The sequence below is a fragment of the Acomys minous genome, assembly GCF_964271855.1.
Source record: "Acomys minous genome assembly, chromosome: 14".
Taxonomy (NCBI): Eukaryota; Metazoa; Chordata; class Mammalia; order Rodentia; family Muridae; genus Acomys; species Acomys minous.
The window spans coordinates 59345291-59369658 of NC_140496.1; the positions used below are offsets into that span (position 1 = coordinate 59345291).

Below are 24368 nucleotides of genomic sequence, written 5' to 3' on the forward strand. Positions count from 1 at the left end.
ACCCTGAATCCTTCAGAGGCCAGAGGTGACTCCCTGCAGAGCCTTGGACTACCCCTTCTTGGCAAACATCAGAGGAATGTGGGGATGTGTGCTGGTTCCTTTTCCCATTGCTGTATCTGTGTGGTTGACAAGGAGAGACTCGGGGAGGGAAGGTGTATTTTGCTAACAGTTTGAGGGTGTGTGTAGTTGGGAAGGCATGGTGACAGGCACTTGAGGCAGCTGGTCACATTTCATTTTCTGCCAGGAAGCAGAAAGAGATGGATGCTGGCGCTATGCTCACTCTCTCCTCTTTCCTCAGTCTGGGAACCTAGCTCGCCATATGCTAGCTACCCCTGAATTCAGGGTGGCAGTTTACCCTGCAGTTACACTCTCCTGGAAAGCCCTTTGTGCACACGCCTACAGCCTACAGCCCACAGGTGTGTCTTCTGGTTGCTTCTGAATCCCTTTAAGCTCTCTCCAGTCAGAGTGACCGCAGCAGGAAGCAACCTCAAGGTTGGACTACTAATAGCAATAGGCGGTGTGCTATTTGTAAACACTCCAGACAAATAACCAATCACAGGTGTGAGCTGTCTCTTCATTCCTAACACACAAAAAGGCAACTTCATTCTAATGACAACAGCATGCCATAACTCTGATGAGACATATTGGAGACACCTAAATGTGCGAATTTGGGTTTGAGTCCAATAAATGAAACAGAGATCTAGATACCATCTTTCCTCATGGAAAATTAACAGTGCTACGTACTTCTTCTTAACTTGTACTTGAGCCTTGTGGTTTCCTGTAGTTTTTGCTTTTTACGACAGTGCATTACAGGCACAAATTAGACAGCCTGGCGATGGCTGAGAGTAATAACTGCAGTGGTCAAAACCATGGAGGCAGCTGAGCAGCGGTCAGGGTGCCTGAGCTGGGAGCTGGCGCAGCTGATACCCCTGTGGACCTTGTGGGCTCCAGGGAAATTGAAAGCTCTCAGCAGTTTTATTTCAGGTGTCAGGATCGTTCAGTGACTATATGGGCAACTTATTTTTAAAATAGAAGACGGAAACCTTACCCACTTGATGCTTCAGCTGAGGAGGGCTGGCATTGACCATTTGTAGAGCTCACCTCCCTCATCCAGGGCAGCGCCCCACCCTCCACATCCACAAGGGAATGTGATGCCGGCCTGACAGATGCACGGTGAGATGCCGGCTGCCTTCATTTAGATTATAGACAAACAACCCGGGTTGCAGACACAGGATTCTGTTGTCCAATGTCAGGCACAATAAAGGACGAAGCTGGGCCCTGAGCAGCTGGGTCTCCGACTCAGGCATGTGCAATGAACCACTGTGTGCCTCTGCCAAGTGCTTGAGGGGGAAAACATGCAAGTATTGCCTTGTGGCTCCACACACAGAAATAATTTGGTTTAAGTGCCGGATTTTTTCATTGTAATTCTCTCTCCACTTCACACCAAGCTCTAGTCTTGGAAACTACTGCACATGTTATGACTTTTGGACTTAAAGTGACTTCTCACCTAGGAGCGTCTCACTCCGGAGCAGCTTTCCCTGCCCGCTTTCCATGGAAATCTTTGGAAGTATCTGTAAACACTGTTGATAGTCTTGACCCGGGAGGGGAGTTGATGGAGGTGCTACTGGGGGTCAATGCAGGGGTGCAGTAAGTGTCTTACAAAGCACAAGAAGGAGTTATCCAGTACAAAAGTGTCGCTGGAGAAGTTCTAGGCAAGACTGAAACAGAGCTCACAGTCTGCCCACTGATGGTCACGCTGTGGACACTCCCCAGGGCTTTGCTAACTACTCAAGTAGCAGGAATCTCATTCCTGATCACACAACCTGGGTAAGTAGCACACTTCACGCTCGTACATGAGCCTGCATTTCTAACCTGGTTGTGTACCCAGTTGCTCTTTATAGCTCCCTCTCTCTCTCTCTCTCTCTCTCTCTCTCTCTCTCTCTCTCTCTCTCCTGACAGACTGTGGGTTAAGGATAGACTGGGAAGAACACTATCCTTATCTGTTCCCAGAGAAGCCTCCAGGGGGACCGCTGCTTCTTTCCTGAGTTATATGCTCATGTGGCCCTTGACTATTTCTGCTTTCCTGTGGCAGCAACCCTGTCTCAAAATCCCTTGATTGTTATCCACAGTAGACAACCAGGCTGATGGAGGCAAGGCTCCCAAGCATCTTTGAGAGTCTGTCCTGTGATTTGGTTTCCAAGTTGATAGGAACATGTGGACACATGACCAAGTGAGGCATGAGGCAAGTCTTCCTGGTGGTCTGGGGCATGGGACATGGCCTGTGACACCTGTGTGCTCTTAATGTCCCCACTTCATCATCTCAGCAAGGCTCCAAGAATAGCCACTGTATCTTGCAGTGTGTGGCCAGGGCTCACAGCGCCCAGAACCATTCCTCAGCCCCTCCTTCTGAGGGCAAAGGGACTGCTAATCTCCCTGTGACTCACAACTGAAGGCAGCTTCCAAAGTGGTGAGGTTGGAGAGCTTGGAGAAGGGGCCCTGGGTCCCCTCCAGCTGCCTGTGAATCCAGAAAATTCCTACCCAGAAAGTTAATCTTATTCTCATACATCAAACTCCAGATGGGAATCTATAAACTCAGAAGTTAAATGAATTTCCAAAGGTGACACGACCAACAAGCTAGGTGACCCATGTCTACACATTGCAAATATCCCAGCCTTTGCTGGGTTCTTTCCAGGAAATGCACTGACATCATGGGAGTGGGTCAAGTCAAGTGCTGAAGTAACAAGAATGTGTCCTCACTAGCAAAACAAAATGGACCTTGAAGGCATGAAAAGTAAAACACCTAGAGAAGAAAGCCAACTTGACATTGGTTGAGAGCAAGGGGGTATGAGAAGGAACAATGAAAAACTGGTTTAAAATAGAAACAAATGGAAGTGTGGATGGACATGGGCAATGAGGAGAAATGAAAGAAAGCATAAAAAGAAAGGAATTAGGAAGGAAGGAAGACAAAAGAAAAGAAAGGATCCAGAAGGACAGACCGACAATCCAAGCTCTATCAATCTGTGAGACACAATCAAGGAACCTGGGTCATGTATAGTTGGAGCCTCTTAAGGAGCAGAGGGAGAGGGGGATCAGATACAGTGTTCAAAGAAATAAATAGCTAAATAATTTCCAGGTTTGACGGAAACCATAAGTCCACAAACCAAGGAGTTTAATAAACCTCACCAGCTAAAGGAAAAAAGGAAATAGGTTAGGCCAACAATAAATGTCTGGAAAAAGTTGACTCAAGAACTAGTGAAGAAAGCCAGAGGAGGTGATGTGGAAAGGAGCAGATGCAAGGATGCTTCCAGCTAGAAATGTTGTAAGCCAGTTGTGAGCCAGTGGTGCAGCGTCCAATAGGTCGTTGCCTGTGAGGAGATGTTCAAGGTGGTAGAGCTGGCAGTAGGTGCCAGTGTGAACCTCATCAATGGCTGTGGGTTCCTGATCTACGAAGACTGCCCTGGGCACATGTACCCAGTGCCTATCTCACTGAAAAAAGGAGTCATCTCTTTCTCGGATGGTTTTGGCACTTGGCATCGTTCCACCAGTCCAGGTGCCATGTTCCAGGTGATGAGCTCCAAGATGCACTCACTCATGGTGGCTGTGGGGCAACTGGCAGAAGTGAGGAGACAGAGAAGTTGCTGCTTCTTACAGCACAACTCGTATCTGCAGCATTTACTACTTTTAGGTCTCTCCAGTGTGATATGGCAAGAAAAAGAAACACAGCACATATGGATTTAAAAGGTACAATAAATTTGTCCCCATTTGTAGATGGCATGATTGTCTATATAGAAGAAAAGTAACCTCAAAAGTTATTTGCCAGAACCTTTAATACTGCTATTATGCTGTACCCTTTACTATAAAATATTGCAATGAGAAACGATCTAAACCAATGAAGAAATTCGCCATGGCCATACACTGGAAATTAAGTATTAAGATTTAAATTCTTTCCAAATTGATCTCTAGGGATAAGAAAGATGGCTCCGTGGCTAACACTTGATGAACACTAAGCCTGAAGCCCTGAGTTCAATCCCCAGTCCTGACTGGTTTCATGTGTCATCATGACACTAGCTGGAGTCATCAGACAGGAAGGAGCCTCAGTTGATGAGAAGCCTCCATGAGATCCAGCTGTAAGGCATTCTCTCAATTAGTGACCAATGAGAGGGCCTAGCCCTTGGTGGGCGGTGCCATCCCTGGGCTGGTGGACCTGGGTTCTGTAAGAAAGCAGGCTGAGCAAGCCAGTAAGCAATATTCCTTCATGTCCTCTGCATCAGCTCCTGCCTCCAGTGTCCTGCCATGTTTAAGTTCCTGTCCTGACTCCCTTTGGTGATGAGCAGCAATGTGGAAGTGTAAGCTGAACAAATCCTTTCTCTTCAACTTGCTTTTCCGTCATGGTGTTTCATTGCAGCAATAGAAACCCTGACTGAGACACCCAGGATCCATGTGGTAGAAGGAAAGAACCGGCTCCCACACATTGTTCTCTGACCTCCACTGGAGCCCCCTGACCCACAGACACACACTCACACACAAGATAAATAAATGAATAAATAACCAGCTGAGCTAAGCTTCAATGTAATGCAAATGAAAATTTCAGGAGTCAGCTTGATTCAAACTGTCAAGTTGATGTTAAGATTTGTTTGGAAATACAAACAAGCAAGGATAGTTTAAAAGTTTCAAAGAGAGGAGGCAGAGGCATGCAGATCTCTGTAAATTCAAGGCCAGCCTGATCTACAAAGTAAGTTCAGGACAGCCAGGGCTATCAGAGGAAACCCTGTCTTGAAAAACCAAAAATAGTTTTTAAAAGTTTAAAAAAATTTAGAGTTTCAAAGAAAGAACTAAAGATTTGTTTCTTTGCTTAAAGTGTTATCCACCTTGATCTCCAGACACTACAAAGTCATATCAAGGAAGATAGAATTGCATTCACACACACTGAAACATCCATCAATGTAGCACACTGGAGGGCTGAGAAGTAGAGTCACACGGATACTTGAATAGGTGACTGCGGAGATATAATTCAAGCTGGCAGGCTGCTTGCCCAGCATGAATGATGCCCTGGGTTTGGTCCTCAGTACTGCGAAAGGCATGAGTGAATGAATGAATGAATGAATGAGTGAGTGAGTAGATGGATGGATACGAGAGAAAGGTTGATTGGCTGTTAGCAATGTTGCTAAGGTGGTTTATAGAATAAGAGATGGTTTTCTCACTGTTTAGCTTTTTGAAGTCTTAAGTAGATGTGGCAGGTCAGAGGAAACTCTCTTCTTCTCAGCTTCTTACAGACCAGGAGTCCCGAGCAGAAACTAGCCACTTCAGGGGACACTATGGGACCCACACTCAATAGAAACAGAGAGGAAGAGAGAATATTGAAGTCCTGTTTCAAGCAATGAGCAAGATGAGCAAGCCCTGTCCTTCCTTCCTGGAGTCGAATATGTGAGCCAGTGAGTTCATACATCTCCCTCCCTCCGTCCCTCCCTCCGTCCCTTCCTCCCTCCTTTCTACTTCCTCAAGTAAGATCATTTTTTGTTCCAGGCCACCAAATGTTTGTGATCAAGACTCAATGTTCAGGAATATAAGATACATTCAAACATTGCCTATCCTCTAGCCCCAGCAGCCCCCAAATCTGGATCTGTGTGTGAAAAGAGCAAGCCAAGGGGAAAGGACCCATGCCTTCTGCAGCCAGTGTCCACCCTTGCAGGGAAATAGAGATCCAGCCTTTCTTCTAGTGGGCGTGACGTGGCTTGGGCTGAGGTGATGGCTCATTCCTATAGCAAGACACCGGGGCTAGAGGTTCCTTAGGATTCGCAAGTTGAGTTTTTGGGACCATTGTCTTTGGCAGATGTGTCCCTCAGGAGTGGTAGGGCGTGGTCAGGAATGTCCCATGCTTTCGGCTTTGGTGATGCCCACACAGCTGGTGCTTGGCACTCAGAGTCCTCCTGGCAGAGTGTGCATCATATTGACATATTCTGTCATCTGACACACCGCACACATTTTCTTCTGAAGTTGAACCCTGAACGGGCTGGGGACAGGATGGAGATGGGGTGGCATGGGATGTAGATGGAGTGGGGCCAGGGTGGGTCCAAGGTGGAAATGGTGGAGACGGGGTGGGGACGGGGTGGAGATGGGATGGGTACAGGGGGTTGGGTGGCAACAGGGTGCGTTTGGGGTGGGGAAGAGCTGTGTCCAGGGTGGAGACAGGGTTGGGATGGGCTGTGTCCAGGGTGGAGACAGGGTGGGGATGGGGTCGAGACGGGGTGTGTATTGGGTAGGGCCAGGGTTGAGATGGGGTGGGTACGGGGTAGGGCCTGGGTGGAGACAGGTGGAGACGGGGTGGGAATGCAGTAGAGATGGGGTGGATAAAGGACGAGGCCAGTGTGGGTACAGGATGGGACCGAGGTGGGGCTGGGGTGGAGTCGGGGTGGGGATGGGGTGGAGCCGGGGTGGAGATGGGGAGGGCTGGGTTGAGATAGGGTGGTAACGGGGTGGAGACACGGTGGGGCTGGGGTGGAAACTGGGTGGAGATGGCGTGGGGAATGGGTGGGGCTGGGGACAGGACGGGATGGAGATGGGATGGGGATGGGATGGGACGGGGTTGGGACTGGGTAGAGACTGGGTGGAGACAGGATTGGGTGTGCGTGGAGACGGGATGTGGCTGGGGTGGAGACAGGTTGGAGACCGGGTTGGCCTAGGTGGAGACAGGGTCGGGCTGGGGTGGAGACAGGGTCGGGCTGGGGTGGAGACGGGGTGGGGATGCAGCGGAGACGGGGTGGGGGCAAGGCAGAGACTTGGCGGGGACAGGGTGGAGACAGGATGGGGCTAGGGTTAGAGAGGGGATGGAGACGGGGTGGAGAAGGGGTGGAGTCGGGGTGTACATGGGGTGGGGATGGGATGGACCCGGGGTGGGGACAGGGTGGGGCTGGGCTTGGAGACTGGGTGGAGATGGGGTGGGGACAGGGTGCAGATGGGGTGGAGATTCCTGGCCTGTCAGTCCAGGGTTCTATAAGAAGGCAGGCTGAGCAAGCCATGAGGAGCAAACCAGTGAGCAGCACTCCCATGGCCTCTGCCTCAGCTCCTGCCTCCAGGCTCCTGGCCTCTTGGAGTTTCTGCCCTGACCGTCCTCAACAATGAACTATACTGAGAAAGAAGAAGTGAAATAAACCCTTTGCTCTCTAAGTTGCCTTTGGTCATGGTGCTGCATCACAGCAAGCACTCTACCTCTGACAGCCTCTTTCTTCCTGTACTCTCAACCATCAAGGCATTGATTTGCTGGAGTCTGAAAAGCCAGAGTCTCTCCCCTGGAGCTGTCTCCATGTCAGCAGCCAGCTACTGCTTTGTAGCAATTCTTGGTTTGTGTAAGTGATACAGGACCTCAGAGAAAGCTGGTGATTCCATGTGGTGGGGTGGTGGGCACTAGAGTTCCGCAGCTGGGTTCAAGTCCCAGCGCTGCCAGTACTAGCCATGTGGCCTTAAACAATGTACTTAACCTCTCTCTGTCCCTCAGTTTGCCCACCTGTTAAAAGGGAGGAGTAAGATTACCAGCTTCATAGAGTTAAGAGGAGTCAAATTACCAGCTTCATAGAGTTGCTAAAAGGAATACATTTGCAGTGCTTGTGCAAAGGCCAGGCACAAAGTAACTCCATAAAGCTATTGAATACACTGTTACTGAGCTCTGCTTGGAGCCAATGCTGCTAAAAGGTGTTTCCCTGAACCAATAATCTTCAGGCCTATCTATGAGGATAGCAACTCAGTGGGAGAGGTGTTGCCAAGGAGAAGTCCTGCATGTAGGGAAGCGAATGGCAGCCCCAGACTAGCTGACACCCTCCCCAAGGAAGTAACATTTGTCAGAAGCAAGGATCAGATCATGCTAATGGAGCTTTGGGGCTTGTTGTCAACCTAATGTTGCTCTTGCTGTACTTGATTCTGTTTGAGAGTTTCCATGTCTGGGGAGGTTGAAAAGCTCCTAAGGGGCACCAGACTTTCAGAGCTCAGAGGGAAGGAAAGCATTGAGGGACTACCACATCTGTGCTGGCAAAGTCACATTGCAGCTGCAGAGTTAGGGTCTGGACACTAGTGTCTGCTCTCCCCTAGGCCAGCAGCAGAGGCGGTGATGGCTGCACAGCAGCTGCAGGGAACTGCCCCAACGAGGCCACAGCAGAACAGAAGGTTCCCAAGGCTTACACAAAGAAAAATGTCATATGCAACTTTGTCCACTGGGTGGAGTATTTTAACTAAAGAAAAGCCATCACCTTAGGGACTTTACAGTGGAGTGAGGCAGGTTTGGCCTCCTCAAAGCATAGCCCAACCCAGAAGAGGCCCGAGGCCTGTCCTCCTCCAATGAACTAATTAGAAAGCCAGAAAAGACTAAAGTCTGACAAGTTGTTTGTTTGTTTGTTTTTTCACAACTTGGAAATCAAGGAAGGGGTAAGGAGAGCTGACCTTTGCTCAGAGGTATGATCTTTAAACGTAGATGAGAACGTATATGTTTAAAAGGATAAAACAATATGAACAAGAAAAGTAATGTAGGGGCGTGGGGAGGCCAGTCAAACCCCTCTGGCCCCCCTAGATCTGGAAAGAGCCTGCAGGGGGAGAATGAAGGCAGCCCCTGGGCATCCTGGGCTCCTCTCTCCAGTCTCCAGCCCCAGCCCTCCTCTGCTTCAGCTGCCCGCTCTGGTGGGGTCTAGCCTGGGGATGTAACTGCCCTGGCAGCAAAGAAGAAACTCTAGACAGACATCCATGTCCTCTCCTTCCTTTGGCTACCAGACTATTGAAACAATGGACCCCAAGAGATCGGAATTTGCATAGCGATATCACCCTGGGGGCTGGGGAGAGGAAAAGGTTAGAGCCTTCACTGCCTGTGGGGTAACTTGTCTCCCAGGAAGATTGCACACCATTCTGGAAATTCATCAGCCCACTTTTCAGGAAAGACCTGAGACAGACAATGGACCAGTGGCGGGCAGGCCCACACCTTGACCAGCACTGCTTGGTCATGCACAGCTCTTGGCCTCCCTTTAAACCTACACCTCAGGCCAGAACCCCAAAGATGCATCAGGCAGCTCCTGGACCCACTTACTTGCTTCTTTTCTGGTGTGGCCATATTGAATAAATCTCCTTTCTCTGCCCTTCACTATAGTTTCTTTAATAGCTCTGTTGAGTACAAGTGGCTAGGACTCTCGCTCTAGTAACAAAAGGTACTTTCCTTTTCTCTTTCTTTCTTTCTTTCTTTTTGTTGTTGTTGTTATTGTTGAGAAAGGGTAACTAGTTCCAGCCTTTGATAACCCAGAACTCAATATATAGACCAGGTTGCTCTTGAACCTGCAATGATCCTCCTGCCACTGCCTCCCTCAACTTCTTTCTCCCATTGGCTAACCAGTTGTCATCGTCTCTTCTTTTATTATTCTCAGCTGTTCCTGAGAGCATAGTTCCCTATGTGACATTGTATGGCGTGAGTGCACATGCATGCGCGCACACGCGCTCTCTCTCTCTTTCCCCTCCCTTTCCCCTAAGACGTAAATTCATGAATTCAGGTTTACAGTGAGTATGTCTATCCCTTATACCCAGAAAGTGGCATGTAGAAGATGCTCTAAAAAAGTCTGTGTAATTGACCAGTAAAGAAAATACCCTGTGAAGCGGATTATAGTCAAGATCAACCTGAATCATGTTCCTGAAATCATCTCGCCACTGGTCAAGGCAGAAAAGGATGAGGTTGGGACATCTTAGCTGTGTCCATTCACAGGGATAAGAGGTAGAAATTGTAGGAAGCAGTGGGCTTGTATCACAGTGTGACAATGAACATTTATGTGTCTTTGCTTGTTTGTTTTGTTTGTTTACTCTTTGTTCAAAATCGATTGTAACAAAACTGAAAATGCCCCTAGGAGGAACCCCGCAGGCTTCAGCACAGCCACACAAACCTAGAAGTGGGCTGCGCACACACTGGTTTGCGCAGCTTTGATGGAGACTGAATGCTGACTGGAGGCACGCAGGTCGATCTAGACGTGGATGCGGCATCCGCGGTTATAAAATACATCAGGCTGTTGAGGAACAAGGCGAGAAGAGACACCGGGAAGACAAAGGTGGGAGGAAAGAAGCCTGCTACAGTGGAGCATCAGCCCGGAAAACGTGCTTCTCCTTAGAGGGTGGACACAAGTTCACCCTCCCCACTTCCACCCACTGGTAGACACACACAGACCCTCAGCATTGCAAGGATGTGAGAGATTGCATCCTTGGGTGGGGGCTTCAGGCCCAGTTCCCTTATTGACAAGGATGTCTCACTGGAGCCATCAATCAGAAGCCAGACTGAAGGCTTGAGTCAGTTAAAACCAAACAATTCTCCCTCCCTCCTTCCCCCTCCCCCTCTTGTAGTTTTGCCCATTGTTCATCTGTAGGTAGGCTGGGCAGAACTGAAAACATTCTCCAGAGACTCCTGTGTCTCTCAATCTGTGAAACAATGGGCCCCAAAGAAATGGGAATTTCCCCCAGGAAGCTCCTGCTTAGGGAAGGGAAGGGAAGGGCAACAGTCTGAGAGGGAACTTGTCTCCCACGAAGTTTTCACACAGTTGTAAGAACTTGTTAGACCACCTTAAAGCCCAGGCTATGATGTGCCAGTGATGGGTGGGACCACACCAGGAGCCCTTCACTGCCCTGCCCCCCAAACATTACTTTTCTTTTTTATATTGCTTTGTCTGTTCAAACAGGCACTTTCTCACCTACATTTGAAAGCCACACATTTGTGTCAAAGGGTACCTGGGACTACTTAGATGCGATATCTCTCCCTTGCTCCCCGTTCCCCCCTCCCCCCACCCCCGTCTAAGTTTTCAGTCTCAAATCAGAACCCTGAAGATGAAATCAGAGGGCGTCAATCAATACATTGTCCCTCTTCCCACAGTGCATACATTGAATAAATCTGTTTTCTGCTCCCGGTTATTAATTTGACTCTTTTAATTGGTTTATTGAGAGCAGGTTATGATGCCCGAGTTTGATAGCAAGTCAATCTGCAATACAAAGACTCTGACGTTAAAGGTTTCAAAGTGGCGGCAGCAGGTGGCCCGGTGGGGGTGAAGAGGAAAGGATCTAAAACAGTTTGAGAAAAGTAGAGCGGCTTCTAAATAAAGGTAACCCAGTGAGATTCAGACAACTGGGAACAGTTTGCAAAGCTGACCTCAAAAAGACAAGACACACCCACCACTCCCCCCTCTCCCCCCCCTACACCCCTACGTTTTCTAAGGAAGGAGGAATCTCGCAGGCTTGGCAAGGATGGTTGCTCAGGACTCTCCTTTTATACAGCGCTGAGACAGTGCCCCCCCCCCCTCCTGGGAAGGGAGGACAGCGCCGCCAGGAGGACAGCAGCCCCTGGGAGGACAGCGCCCCTGGGACAGGGGACAGCGGCCCTGGGAGGACAGCTTGCAGCCTGGGCCTGAAAAGTGAAGAGTGGTCAGCTTTCATGGCAGCAGAGGCCTTCAAGACAGTCAGGCAGAGCACCACTGGGACTAGCTATCTCTTCCAGCCCCTGGGAAAGGTGCCGGGACCTGACTTTCTAGCCACTAACTCCTCAGAAGAGTATGACAGAACCATTATCTGACCAGAAGAAGGACCAAATAGCCACCTGAGAGGTACGGGCGGGAGAAGTGCAGGATGGGTAGCCACACAGCCCAGAGCCCTGACTTCAGCAGCCTTTGAGAACTCTGAATCCCAGACGCACCCATCGTACAGGGTTCCAGCTCGGTCCACGCATCTGCACGGTGCACAGAAGTCAGGCCTACACAGTTACTGGCTGAGCTCATGGAGACAGCGGACAGGACAAGCTTCACACATGATGTTAGAAATGGACAAATTATTATAACCCATGCCCCACTCACTCCTGTGAGAAGGAGTCACATGCAATGCCTAGTGTTTCGAGAGCTTGCTTTGTGCCAGGAATGTCCGTCTGTGTGTTCTAAACACCAAGGTTACGATCTACCCCACCCCCGCCCCTACCCCCAGTCTAAATAACGGAGCTCTGGGACTGGAAAGGGCGCCAAATCCTGCAGAGTCTACTAGCCACGAACAAGGCAGAGTGGAGAGTTCAACTGCCGTTTCTCAGTCTCTCTGGCTTGGATGAACTCCCTATCAATCCGTCGTTAATGACAAAAGAAACAAAACAGAGCCTTAAGAGTTAATGAGGTAGAGGTGGGGTGGGATGTGGGGAGGAGGGGTGAGTAGGGGTGGGGAGAGGAAAAGGGAAAGAAACAGGACAGGGCATTGGCAGAAAGCCCCAGGCTGTTCCTGTGGGGACCAATCAATGTTTCAAAACAAAATTGACTTTAAAAATGATCACCAGGGGCTGGAGAGATAGCTCAGTGGTTAAGAGCACCGACTGTTCTTCCAGAGGTCATGAGTTCAATTCCCAGCAACCACATGGTGGCTCACAACCATCTTCTGGCCTGCAGGTGTATATGCAGGCAGAGCATTGTGTACATAACAATAAATAGATAACTCTTTAGAAAAAAAAATGATCACCAGTTCTCCAGCCTCTGGCAGCCCTCAGCCATGGAAACTGGAGAGGAAAGTGGGCCAAGACCACTACAGTCCTGCATGGCACTGGGTTAGTGGGAGAGCATCTCTCTATGTCCCTGACTGTCAAGGACATGCGGGCATGGAGTTGACAGCTCAAAGAAGAGCTAGAAGGGCACGCATGTCGAGTGTGCCCGCCCTCAGGGGACCAACACAGCCAGGGAAAGCGGCTGTGTGGTTGCTACAGAATTGAATAAAACAATGTCGACATGGCGTTTCTCATGTTCTAACCTCTCCATGTTCTTATTGGCACCATCACCCCATCTTGTTCCCCCTTCTCACACACACCCCGACACACACACACACACACACACACACACACACACACACACCACGAATTTCCTTCTCTAATTCTTGGTGCCTCCTTACTTCACTTGCGCACACAGTCTCTTTATTTCCCTCCTGCATGCTGCCCCTCCCCCGCTGACACACTGTCCGGACAAATCCCTCAACAGTGTCATATCTGACTTTTTTTTTTATTATTGTTCATTGCACGATTTATTTTTAGCCTGAAACAACTGCATCCTAAAAATGGAGTTCTTAATGAGACAGAGGCTGGGAGAGCTATGCAAGGTATCTAGGGCTTGGCCTCCCAGCCTCCTGCCTGGCTCTTGCTGTGTGCGCATGTGCACACCAAGCCTCCACAGATTGTCCCGAGCCCAAGCCTACACAGCTGTGGGACCCAGGGAGGGGAGACCAGCCTCTTTGCTCCCTACCCAGCTCAGCAAAGCCTCCAAGAGTCACCCGCCCTATCTTCCACGCTCTCCATTCTGAGGAGTGAGAAACGAGACTTTTCCCAAATGAAGAGAACTTCCCTGCTTGTGGTGGGTGTTTACCTGCTGTCCTTTAACAGGGCGGAAGAGGGGCTGAACTTCCCTACCTATGATGGGAAGGACCGAGTGGTCAGCCTTTCTGAGAAGAACTTCAAGCAGGTATTGAAGAGATACGACTTGCTCTGCCTTTACTACCATGAGCCAGTGTCTGCAGACAAGGTTGCACAAAAGCAGTTCCAGCTGAAGGAGATTGTCCTGGAGGTAAGTGAGCGGGGACAGCGCGGCGGCCACCTGTCTGAGTGAGCGTGAGGTGCTCGCACGCACGGCGTTTAGCGGGGATGTGGGAACACGGGTGGGCGTGGAGCATACACCCAGAGGGCTCCTGTCTTGTAGCCTCACATACATTGAAGACGCTTTTGCTGCAGACGGGGATCGTGTGGGCAAACTCTTAAGGTGGAAGGGACTGAAGGGGTTACACACTGACCCCCTTTTTATGCAGAAGCTGGGCAGTCATTGCTCAGGATAAATGGCGGAGGCTCACCTACACAGGCATGCAGGATCAGGGCAGGGCAGCGTGGGAGGCCCAGAGGCCAAGCTCCTGACAACCCATCTAAAGTTCTCCCTCCACATGTCCGGATTTGTCAGGGGTTCTTGTCCCACCTGTCTTTTTTTTTTTTCCAGAATGTTCCAGGTATTATTAAAACCACGGGCTTAAAGGAAACCGAGGGATTTCTTGTTAATTCACTTAGTACCAATTTCCCATGATCTTCTCTGTCCTCTCCCCTGGGTCCTGGAGACACCAGAGACCTTGACCTTGGGACCTTGACCAGAGGGAAAGTGACTGCATTTTCCCAGTCAATCTTAGAGTGTAGACATGTGTTCACCTAGGCTGAGTATTCGTTAATGGGCAGTTTGGGTTTTTTGGTTTGTTTATTTGTTTTTTTCTCAGAAAGTTCTTGACGTAAGTATCCACCAACGTGAGTTTTGGGCCCACGATGAAGTCATTTCTTATTTTATCTGTATTACATGGCCTGTTGGTCACCTGGCACGTGGGGGTGGCGGGGGCGGGAGGCCGAGGAGGGTTTCTAATCCTTGGCAAGTGCCACAGAGAGACTCTCTATGTCTCCTGGACAGCTAAAGGCCACTGACACTTCAAGAATAGCTGTGCCGCCCTGAGTCCTTCTTAGTCCCCACGGCCAGCTCAGCACCCAGCTACAGGAGCACTGCTGGAGAGTTAACCAGGTAGTGCTTCCAGGACACTCCTGCTAATTAAATAACATGATTAACAAACTCATCACATAAAAACCAGGGAGATTTAAAGTCTCGGGGAAAACAAAACAAAACAAACAAACAAACAAACAAAAAACCCGACTGTAATAAAGTCCAGCAAACCACCTGAATATATGAAAGTATCACTAAAAAATGGAAAAAGCACTTCAGATTTCCCAGTGCCTCCTAATCAGCTGAGAGTGCTGGTGTTTAAAAATATCTCCACAGCCATTATGTCTTCGCAGGCTCTATCCACCCTGGGGTGAGGGTGGCAGGTTTGTCCTTTCTGTGGGCAGCAGGTAGAGGGAAAGTAGGGCCCTAAAGCTATAGAAGCAGGCAAAGCCATAGGCTGGAAAAAGAACAAGTCCAAAACATACCTGCTGCATAGCCCCTGAAATGGACACATTATGGTCTCTGTCGCCAGCTGCCGTTCTCAGTTACTGAGAGACTGTCTTATAAAGTCTATCACAGAAAGCACAAAGATTTTATTATTCGATAAGTTCATAACTGCCTAGTTACACCAGACTCACAAGAACTCCCACACGGCCAGGGCACAGTGAGAGCCATTTTAAAATGCCTGTGGTATTGAATAGCTCGTGTGTGCACGTTACTGCAAATATGTCCCTCTTGAATACTTGGTTCTGGGGCCCCAAGCAAAATCACAAGAAGGGACCACCTCGGGCTCCCCATCCTTCCAGACACCTTTCCTGTGAGGGCGATGAGCTAGCAGAGATTGATAAAGGGGAGCTGAGCACAGGTCTGGCCTGGTGTTTCTCGGGGAACACTGAGGGAGTATACAAATGGCTGCCAGGGCCTCTGGGTGTAAGTGCTGCCTTTGCCCCTACTCCACTTGTGAGGCAGAGTGGGTACTATTTCCCCAAGCTTCAGTTTCTTATCCATACATAGATGAAAATAATGAAAACCCTACAGGTTACGAGAGAGTTACTAAGGATGATGGCTTATGGAGTGCTTGCTCAGCAGACTGTTGCAAATGTTATCCAACTTAATCACCAGCCGTGGTGTGAAGTGAGTGTGGTTACCCACTCCAGTCTACAGATGGGGAAATAGTGACCTGGAAAGGCTGTGTTGCCCAGTGGCACTTCACTCATCTGAGTCAGGCAGGCTGTCCTCCATGGCATTACTCCTGGGGTCAAGGGGATGTGAAAGGTGCTGCTGGCTGCCACCTGCAGAAGCCTTTCTAGAGCCTTCTTTGAAGAGAGAAGTTCAGCCCAGGTCAGGCCTTGGCACCCCAGCTGAGTGACACTAAGGTTGAGAAGCTCTGAGTCCTGGGAGCTGGTGTCAGGAGCCAGCTAGAGGCCTGGATTCCCTGGGGTGTGAGGGAAGGCTGAACTTTTGTTGGGACAGCTGTTGGGTTTTCAGAATACAGGACACAAGTAGTCCCCGAAATCTCATGGACACCAAGAGGAGTAGATGTGAGGGCCCCAAGTTTTTCTTCTTAGTCAAAACCACTACTTCACTACTTTGTTTTTGGTTTTCTCCTGCACCTCAAAATTAAACAAATCTCAAAGCATTTTTAAAAATTAAATTAGTCTATTTATGTTATTTTTTCCTTTTTTTTTTTTGAGACAGATTTTCACTTTATAGCTCTGGCTGTCCTCGAACTCACCATGAAGACCGGTTGGCTCTGAACTAACAGAGATACATCTTCCTTTACTTCCAGAGTTCTGGAGTTAAAAGGCATGTGCCACTGCGCCTGGCATGAAAATTTGTCATTCATGTATTTTTCTTCCATCAATGACTTATCTATGCCCTTTCCCCATTTTTCTATTGTTGTGTCAGCATAAGTTAAGGAGAGCACTGCAGCTTTGTGTGCTATGTCCTGCGGGGGAGGGGTGGAAGGTGAGGACACAATAGCCAGACCTACAGCTCACTGTTAGGTGGTGGCATGTCTCAGGGATTTCAGGGGCAAATTAATGCTTTAGAACATGAAAATGAGCAACGTGGATCCCTGGACAGACACATCCATCCAATCAGCCAATATTTAGTGCTCTCAGCAGACACAGTAATCTTTTTTTTTAATTTTTAAAAAATTATTTATTGATTTCTTTATTTAGAGTTGGTCACTCTATCTGTGGGCTTGACATCTTGAGTAGTCTATTAACCTCATATCAAACATATTTGGATGAAAGAATGAGTTGCTGTTTAACACGAACAGATTTTATGATTACATTTTCCCCTAAGCAATGAGGTCTAGTCGCTATATAATATTTGCACTGCACTCAGTGGTACAATGCAGTCCAGTTCAAAATATATCCCAAGGTGTGCATAGGTTATATAAAAATGAGCTGTCATAATAGACAGAGTGATCTTCATGTGACAAAATGACCATGGGAGCAGGTGGACAGGGAATGGAGGACCAGTGCTTTCCTCATCATGAACAGAACTGATCCATTTGTTTTGGGTGAACTGGGTCCCTTGGACTGGCAAGCAACCTCGGGTTTTGGTCCAAAGACCAGTTGATTTGGTGGCTTCTTAATAGGCTGTCTCTGGGGCCAAAGATTTGGAGGTGCTCTTCAGTGTCTCTCTGAGAACACACCTATGCTTACAAAAGTCACCCTTTAAGAAGCTGTGTATACCAGTATCTGCACAATGTCTCTCATGATAGCAAATGGCATTAAATGGTGTGCCGCTTATGATTTTTGGAAATGGCCTATTTCAGAAAAACGATGGTGATGACTGATTTTTCCAGCACTGCAACACAGGCTGCTGTCTACTGCTGTTTATATGTGGTGATTCCTGCACAGTTTCCCATGAGAACCTGTGGGAAAGAGGGAGGCTAGTTCTGTGACCCACAGGAGAAAACAGTGTGGATGCTATACCGTGTGGATACAGGGTGCTGCAGCTCTTAGATGAGTCGCCTAAGCTGTTTCACTGTCTTCAGTTCCTCTCTCACTTGAGCTCCTCCGTAGATGTGGGTCTCAGCCCCCATTCCATCTGTATGCCAGTGCAAAGTCTTCAGCTTGGCTGTCACTATAGCCTCTTCAGACACTGCAATGCACCTAGCATCTCTGATAGATCTCACATTTTGTGGTGGTTTGAATAAAAATGTGCCGCCGCCCCCTCCCCACCCCCACCCCCCACATGCCTCATAGGTTCGAATGCTTGGTCCCCAGTTGGCAGAGCTGTTTGGGAAGGATTTGGATGTATGGCGTTTTTTGGAGGAGGTGTGTCACTGGAAGTGGGCTTTGAGGTTTCAAAAGCCCATGCAATTCCAGTTTTCTCTTTCTCTGTTTCACGGTTGGTGTCTCGGCATATAAGCACTCAGCTTCTGCTCCAGCACCATGCCTGCCTGCTGCCATGCTCCCCACCGTGATGGCCATGGACTGTGTGCCTCTGGAGCCATGAGCCTCAAGTCCAATGCTTTCTTTTGTAAGTTGCCTTGGTTGTAGTGTTTCGTCACAGCAATAGAAAAGTAACCAAGACACATGCATGTGCTCTAAAAAACCTGGTCATACTTACATGCCCATCCTTGCATGCAAATAAGGATGCTGGGGAGAAGCAGACAGTTGGAGGTCAGAGTGCTGAACTCTCTGCCATTTACTTATTACTGATCTGGAGCAAGCCACAAAGATTCACCTCCGCACATCACACCTTCCGGCTTTGAACTCATTGAATTTAAAGAACCAAGTGAGAGCAAATGAGTGACAATTCTGTGTACCATGAAGGCTGTACAGGAGTTCGTGTCTTGTTTTGTGATGCCAGATACCGAGGAGGGAATTCATCTCTGTGGAATGCAGCTGATCTCGCCCAAAGTGGATCCTTTCTCTGGAATTTTCCAGCATCTTCTTAGACTGTTTCAGTAGTTCTCAACTAACACCTAAGGAGCTTTAAAAATACAAATGCCCACATTTCATGCCCCGGATTCTGCTTTAATTGGGAGAGGTAACGGAGGCTGTCTAGACACTACAATTTTTTTTTACATTTGTTTATTCACGTGTGTATTTGTGTGTGTGTGTGTGTGTGTGTGTGTGTGTGTGTGTGTGTGTGTGTGATATGTGTTTGTGGGTGCCTGAGGAGGCCAAAGACAGTTTCAGTTCTCTAAGAGCTAAAGTTACAGTTGGTTTTGAGCCACACAGCATGGGTGCTGGGAACTGAACTTTCTTTCTCCAGAAGAGTACCAAATGCCCTTAAACACTCAGCCATCTCTCAGTCCCCTTAGTATTTATTTGTTTGTTTGACCTCTTATTTATTGTGGGGGCAGGGCCACATGTGACGGTCATAGGACACCTTATGGGAGTTAGTTCTTTCCTCTTATTATTCTGTGGACTCCAGGGAGGAAGCTTAGACCCCCAGGCTTGGTAGCAAGAGCTTTAGCACTGTGCCATCTCCCCATCCATGGTGGTCATTATATGTCCAACTGTAAATAAGGTAGAGAGTTCTCTGGATAATGCTAACATGCATCCAAGTTTGAGGACCATGAAAACCTTCATACTGAATACGTTGACCCAATAGCACTGCATTATTTGAATGCAAAGACCCAATAGCCCTGTATTGCTCTCAAATATGTTGGAGATGGAGGCGTTCAAGGCCCATCCTAGAACTACGATGCACATTTAAATGGGATTCCCCAGGTGATTTGTAGGCACACTAAGGGTTGCAAAGCACTTAATGGGTCTGTTGGGTTGAAGAAATTATCCATATGACCAAAGATCATGTTGCAACTGTTTGACCTTTGCTCTTTGGACTCCTTTGGATGATGCTGGCCTGCTGGTCTACATCTGATTTTTGTTTAGCTAAATCTTGGGGGATACAGTAACTCAGGACTACTGTGGGACTCAGCCTAGTGTCTCTCGGGTCTCTCCTACTGACCCCTACCTAGGGTTGGGGTTGAAAGAGTTTTCTCAAAAGATATGAGTGTCTAAGGAGTGTTGCCATCTTTGATATGTTTTCCATTGAGTTGCCTGGATTTCTGAGACCAGATCAGAGGGTGATCTTCAAAATACCCTTAGGAAGGGCTCAGGAGTTAGTTGAGAAAGAGAACTTCTGGGCATTATTATTCCTTTCCCTAAAGAGAAGAACCATCTGAGGACAGTGGGGGCATACAGATATAGGGTATGAAGATGCCGTGACAGCCAATGGGAATCATGGGAGGTGGCTCAGAGTAGACTAGAAATGTTCTGCAGTGTGAGCGAGGCTCATGGCAGAAGCCTTGCACATGATAGTTATATAATTCTTATATTCCCACACCACAGAGAAATAAGTCAGAGAGTTAAGGAAAAACTGCCCAAATCACAAAGCTATGGAGTGACAATATAGCGACGAGGCAGAATTTGAACCCAGGCCTGTTTGGTTCAAATGATATGTTCCTTTACTACGCCACGGAGCAGCTGGATGGATAGTTTTGGGTTTGTAAACAGAACCAAGTTATGAAAGAATGCACTGATACCCTGGATTTCCACCTACACTTAGCAATACTAAATGAACCACTGGGCTCTGTGTGGCTCCTAGGTGGCCCCTGTGTTTACGTGGGTACACGCTTAACCCCAAGCTGGACTGTAATGAGAAGATGGCGATGGATGAATGAACGGTAGGTGGAGAAGAGATGGGAAAGGGAAGGACTTAGACACATGGTGTGCATGTGGGAAATGCATTTCTCTTGATTTCCTTAAAAAAATTACACTGTTAGTTTGGTGAGTGAGGGGCACATATACCATGATGCACAGGGCAGAGCACAACTTATGGAAGATAGTTTTTCCTTCCATTATGTGTGTATAGGGATCAAATTCAGGCCATCAGGTTTGGTGGTGAGTGTCTTTACAGCCTAAGCCCTCTCTCCAGCCACATTTTTCTCTTCTTTCTTTCTTTCTTTCTTCTTCTTCTTCTTCTTACTCTTCTTCTTCTTCTTCTTCTTCTTCTTCTTCTTCTTCTTCTTCTTCTTCTTCTTCTTCTTCCTCCTCCTCCTCCTCCTCCTCCTCCTCCTCCTCTTCTTCCTCCTCCTTCTTCTTTTCTCTCTCTCTCTCTCTCTGCAGAATAGAAAGAGGTTGAATTTGTTATACCCAGGGATCTGTGTGATCTCCTTTGCTTCTTCCCACTGAAATGTGACTAAAACTTGTTCTCTTGTTTATTTGCTTGTTTTCCCAAACCATGGGACTCTCAGTCCAGCATGTATCTGTGCACACATGGGCAGAAAGCCTCGAGCCTTTTAAGGTTGACCCTGCATCCCGAGCCTATTTAGCACTGGCGAATGTCCCAGCAGTTGCTCGTCCAAACCCCAAGGCAGAACGAAGTGGTTGGAGTCAAGTAGATCCACAGATGGAATGATGTGGGAATACTGGGCAGAGAAGAGCAACACACGCAGGATTCGGGGACGTTTCCAACTGCTTCCCCGCCCAAAGACAGCCCTCTTCAGTCCCACACCTGCTCCACTCTGAACGGAATCAGATGAGGTCAGGCTTATTTTGGTTTGGCTTTGAGAAAGAATCTCAGCACAAAGCCTGTGCTATCCCAAGAGAATCCCTCCCCAGCCCATGTGACACTCTGGTGTAGTGGGACTGTAGAGTGGACCTTTACTGGGCACTTTAGTGCAGGAGATCTTGGGTGGGTGAGCTGATAAAGAAACAAGAAGTGCTACCAGGGGACTATGGGTTCATAATAACAAGCCTCCCCTGTATAGAATTAATAAAGAAATAAAGATTGTACAAATGGAGGACTGGCAAGATGGCTCAGTAGGTAGGGCTGCTTACCACATAAGCCTAACGATCTGAGTTTGACCCCTAGAATCCTTGTAAGTGTGGAAGGAGAGAAAGTTGCCCTCTGATCTCTACACACATACCATGCTTTGGCACATAAACCCCATGCCATATGTGCCTGCACACGCACTGTACACATGCACGCAATGATAAAAATAGTTGTTTTAAAACAGGAAGCATGCTGGACGCAGTGGTGCACGCCTGTAATCCCGGCACTTAGGGAAACAGAGAGAGGTGGAACTCTGAGTTTGAGGCTAGCTTGGTCTACAAAACGAGTCCAGAACAGCCAAGGCTACACAGAAAAACCCTGTCTCCTTTTCACTGGCCCCATCCCCCGAAGCCCTCAGTGACACTCAGGCCTAATCAGGATATATAAGTCCTGCTGTGTTCATCAGAGAAGCAAAGTTCACCTTGAAGCTTCTCCATTTGGGAACACTGTCTTGTATTCTCCGGGTAGACATCCTCTCAGAGTCACACATTTTTAAATGGGGCCATTTCCAGCATCATGGAAACACAGTAAGAACTTTTATACTACAAAGCAGCGGAAGAAAAAAGAGATAGAATCTGCTGGAGAAATCAGAAGACTTTTCCCATCACGAGCCCTGCTCTCTTGCAGCTTGCGCTTTGCAGGTTGGCATGGGGTGTGCTGTGTGACCATCAGTCTCATTGCACACCTAAGATGACTTGTTCTCCCTAGAAAGCCAGTTCCGCCTGAAATGCCAGCATGTTTGAAGAAGCCTCAGAGCCTTCCAGGGCTTCTAAGCTACAGGCACAGGCCCGAATTATGCACACGAGCTGTTCCTATTTGGACAGCCACTCAGGAAGGCCTCCAGCGCGCCATCTTGCGATGCAGTGGGCTGGCAAGGCATCAGAGTGTCCAAGGTGCCTGGTTCCAGGAGCTCCCTCCTGCTGCCAGGTACCCAAACCAGGCAGCCCCTCCTCCCCATCTGCTGCATGCTAGGTCTGCCCTACCAGGCTCACCTGCCTCTGCCTCGCCCCTTTCCCACAGACTTCTGAACCGCTTACCTATGAAGCAAATGCGTTTGACTCTGTGTGTTAACCATGTGGCTGCATCGAGACAGGATTCTCCAAGGCTGAGTGCTTGTTTAGTCACATATTTCAGGGATCACAATATATGCTTTCTGTCCAGGCCATCTTATAACGGTAAAAGATACACAAGACATGTGTAAAGTGACCCATATTTAGAGTACATGTAAAGACCGCTTTTGAATTTCCTATGGATGTGACACCCATAAAACCTCTCTCTCCCCCCACACAAGCTAGTTTTCCACAGCATCTGTTGTTGTTAGTAGATGCTACCAAAATATTCTAGCCAGAGTTTGTTGTTGTTGTTTTGGTTTTGGAGACAGGGTCTCAATACGTCATCCAGGCTGACCTTGAACGGACAGTCCAGATCCATCTACCTCAGCATCCTGGGTTCAGGGATGCAGTCAGGCTAGCATCCCATAAAGTTCAGCCAAGCAGAAACAGACTTCTGTTTTTCGGTGTGCACGGTAGGACGGAGCAGTCCAACCCCTTCATTTACATCTAGGAGGTCTCTCCACAGGCTGGGCATCACTCCTCCCCTTTCTAATGGAGGATGATATAAACTGAGAGTAAGCGAATTTAGAACGGCAACTTCTCTTCCTGTTCCCAGAAAGGCTCTGAGCACTGTGTGTGTGTGTGTGTGTGTGTGTGTGTGTGTGTGTGTGTGTTCATTTGTTTTTTTATTCCACGAAATGCTCTTGTTAGTGTGAAATGGATAGACAAAAGCCGTGACCTCCAGGGACAGCCTCCCTCATTCTGTCCTATTGGATCTCACCCAAGGCTGTGCAATGAGACGCTGTGCTCTGGGTGGGCTCTGTGGGCTGCGTTAGCACCATTTTCCCTGCAAGAGATGCTGATGTGTGTTTGTGGTCAGGGTATAGCTTTAAAATAGAGTTTGCCCTGCAATGGTTCTACAGGGAACAAAACTTCACTCAGCACTTGCATACAGGTTGTGCTGGCAATGCTTGGCTTTCGCTTCTTTTTTTAGAATAGAAACGTGAAGATCAAGGAAGCTCTAAGTCACTCAGCTCTCAGCCGCTGATCCACAGACCCAGGCCATGGGCTCAGCTCCCTCTGGTTTCCTGTGCAGAAGCAGGTTGCCGTGGATTCTGGATTTTGGAGCAGTGTCGGGGTTGGGCTTTAAAAAAAACCCCAGGGTCCTGGACAAGTTGGCCAGCCTCTTTATTTCCTCCATTTCCTCCTCTGCAAAGCTCTATCTTGAGAGATTTTCATGAAGGTTCCAGAAGATAGTTCATATGGGGTAGCTGGTGCTGTAGTTGGCACAGTGAACACTGCTCAGTGCTATCTTCTTTTAACATTTAATTGAATTAAGTGTGTGTGTGTGTGTGTGCGTGCGTGCGTGCGTGTGTGCGTGCGCGTGCACCCATGCATGTATGGAGGCCAGAGGACAACTTTGTGGAGTCCGTTGTCCTCTCCCACCATGTGGGTACTGAGGATCAAACTGAGGTTACCGAGGTTATGGCAAGTGCCTTTGCCGCGAGCCACTCCACTCCTCCTCTAATTGATATGTTATTAAAGTTGTTTTATAGACTTTCAGCCTGGGGGCAGACAGGGGTGCAGAGAGCACACAGCAGCAGCCTTTGGCCTTCCGTCTTGGCACTATGTGGGGTGATAGTCCCCAAAGTGCTAATAAAGCAAACCAGTAGCCCCCCTCCCCCGACCCTCAGCACTTCCAGGGGCTACCCAACACCAGCTTCAAAGGGCTTCAGTGGCTGCTTGAGTCTCATAAATAGCTGTCCCCTCCCCAGCCAGCCTCCATGATGGGCACGATGTGTGCCAACTGCCAGGCTATACATAGCCCAGGCCTTGCTTGAGAGTGGCCAAAAGCGAGAGGAGATTACCGGAGATAAACGTGGGCTCTCGGGTTTCAGGGGACACACAGTTTTGAAGAGTTTGACTTATTGCCAGATGGGATCAGGGAGAGGCAGGGAGAACAACCCTCTCCAGCTCATGGCTTGCTCGGAACGAGGAGCAGCCAGCCGTGCCGCCGTGCCGCCGTGGGTACTTTTAA

The 24368-nt window shown here is 48.5% G+C and overlaps 1 protein-coding gene across 2 annotated transcripts in view; it reads left to right on the forward strand.

The window, feature by feature from the left end:
- The first annotated feature begins 13197 nt into the window (after positions 1-13197).
- Positions 13198-24368, forward strand: part of CASQ2 (calsequestrin 2) — a 75773-nt gene continuing 64602 nt past the window's right edge. For both annotated transcript variants that reach the window (XR_014774304.1, XM_084756193.1), the window contains exon 1: positions 13198-13571. Coding sequence is in view for 1 of the 2 variants with exons in the window: in XM_084756193.1 (XP_084612319.1) it covers positions 13338-13571 (234 nt within the window). In the remaining variant the exon portion in view is untranslated. The remainder of the gene's footprint in view (positions 13572-24368) is intronic.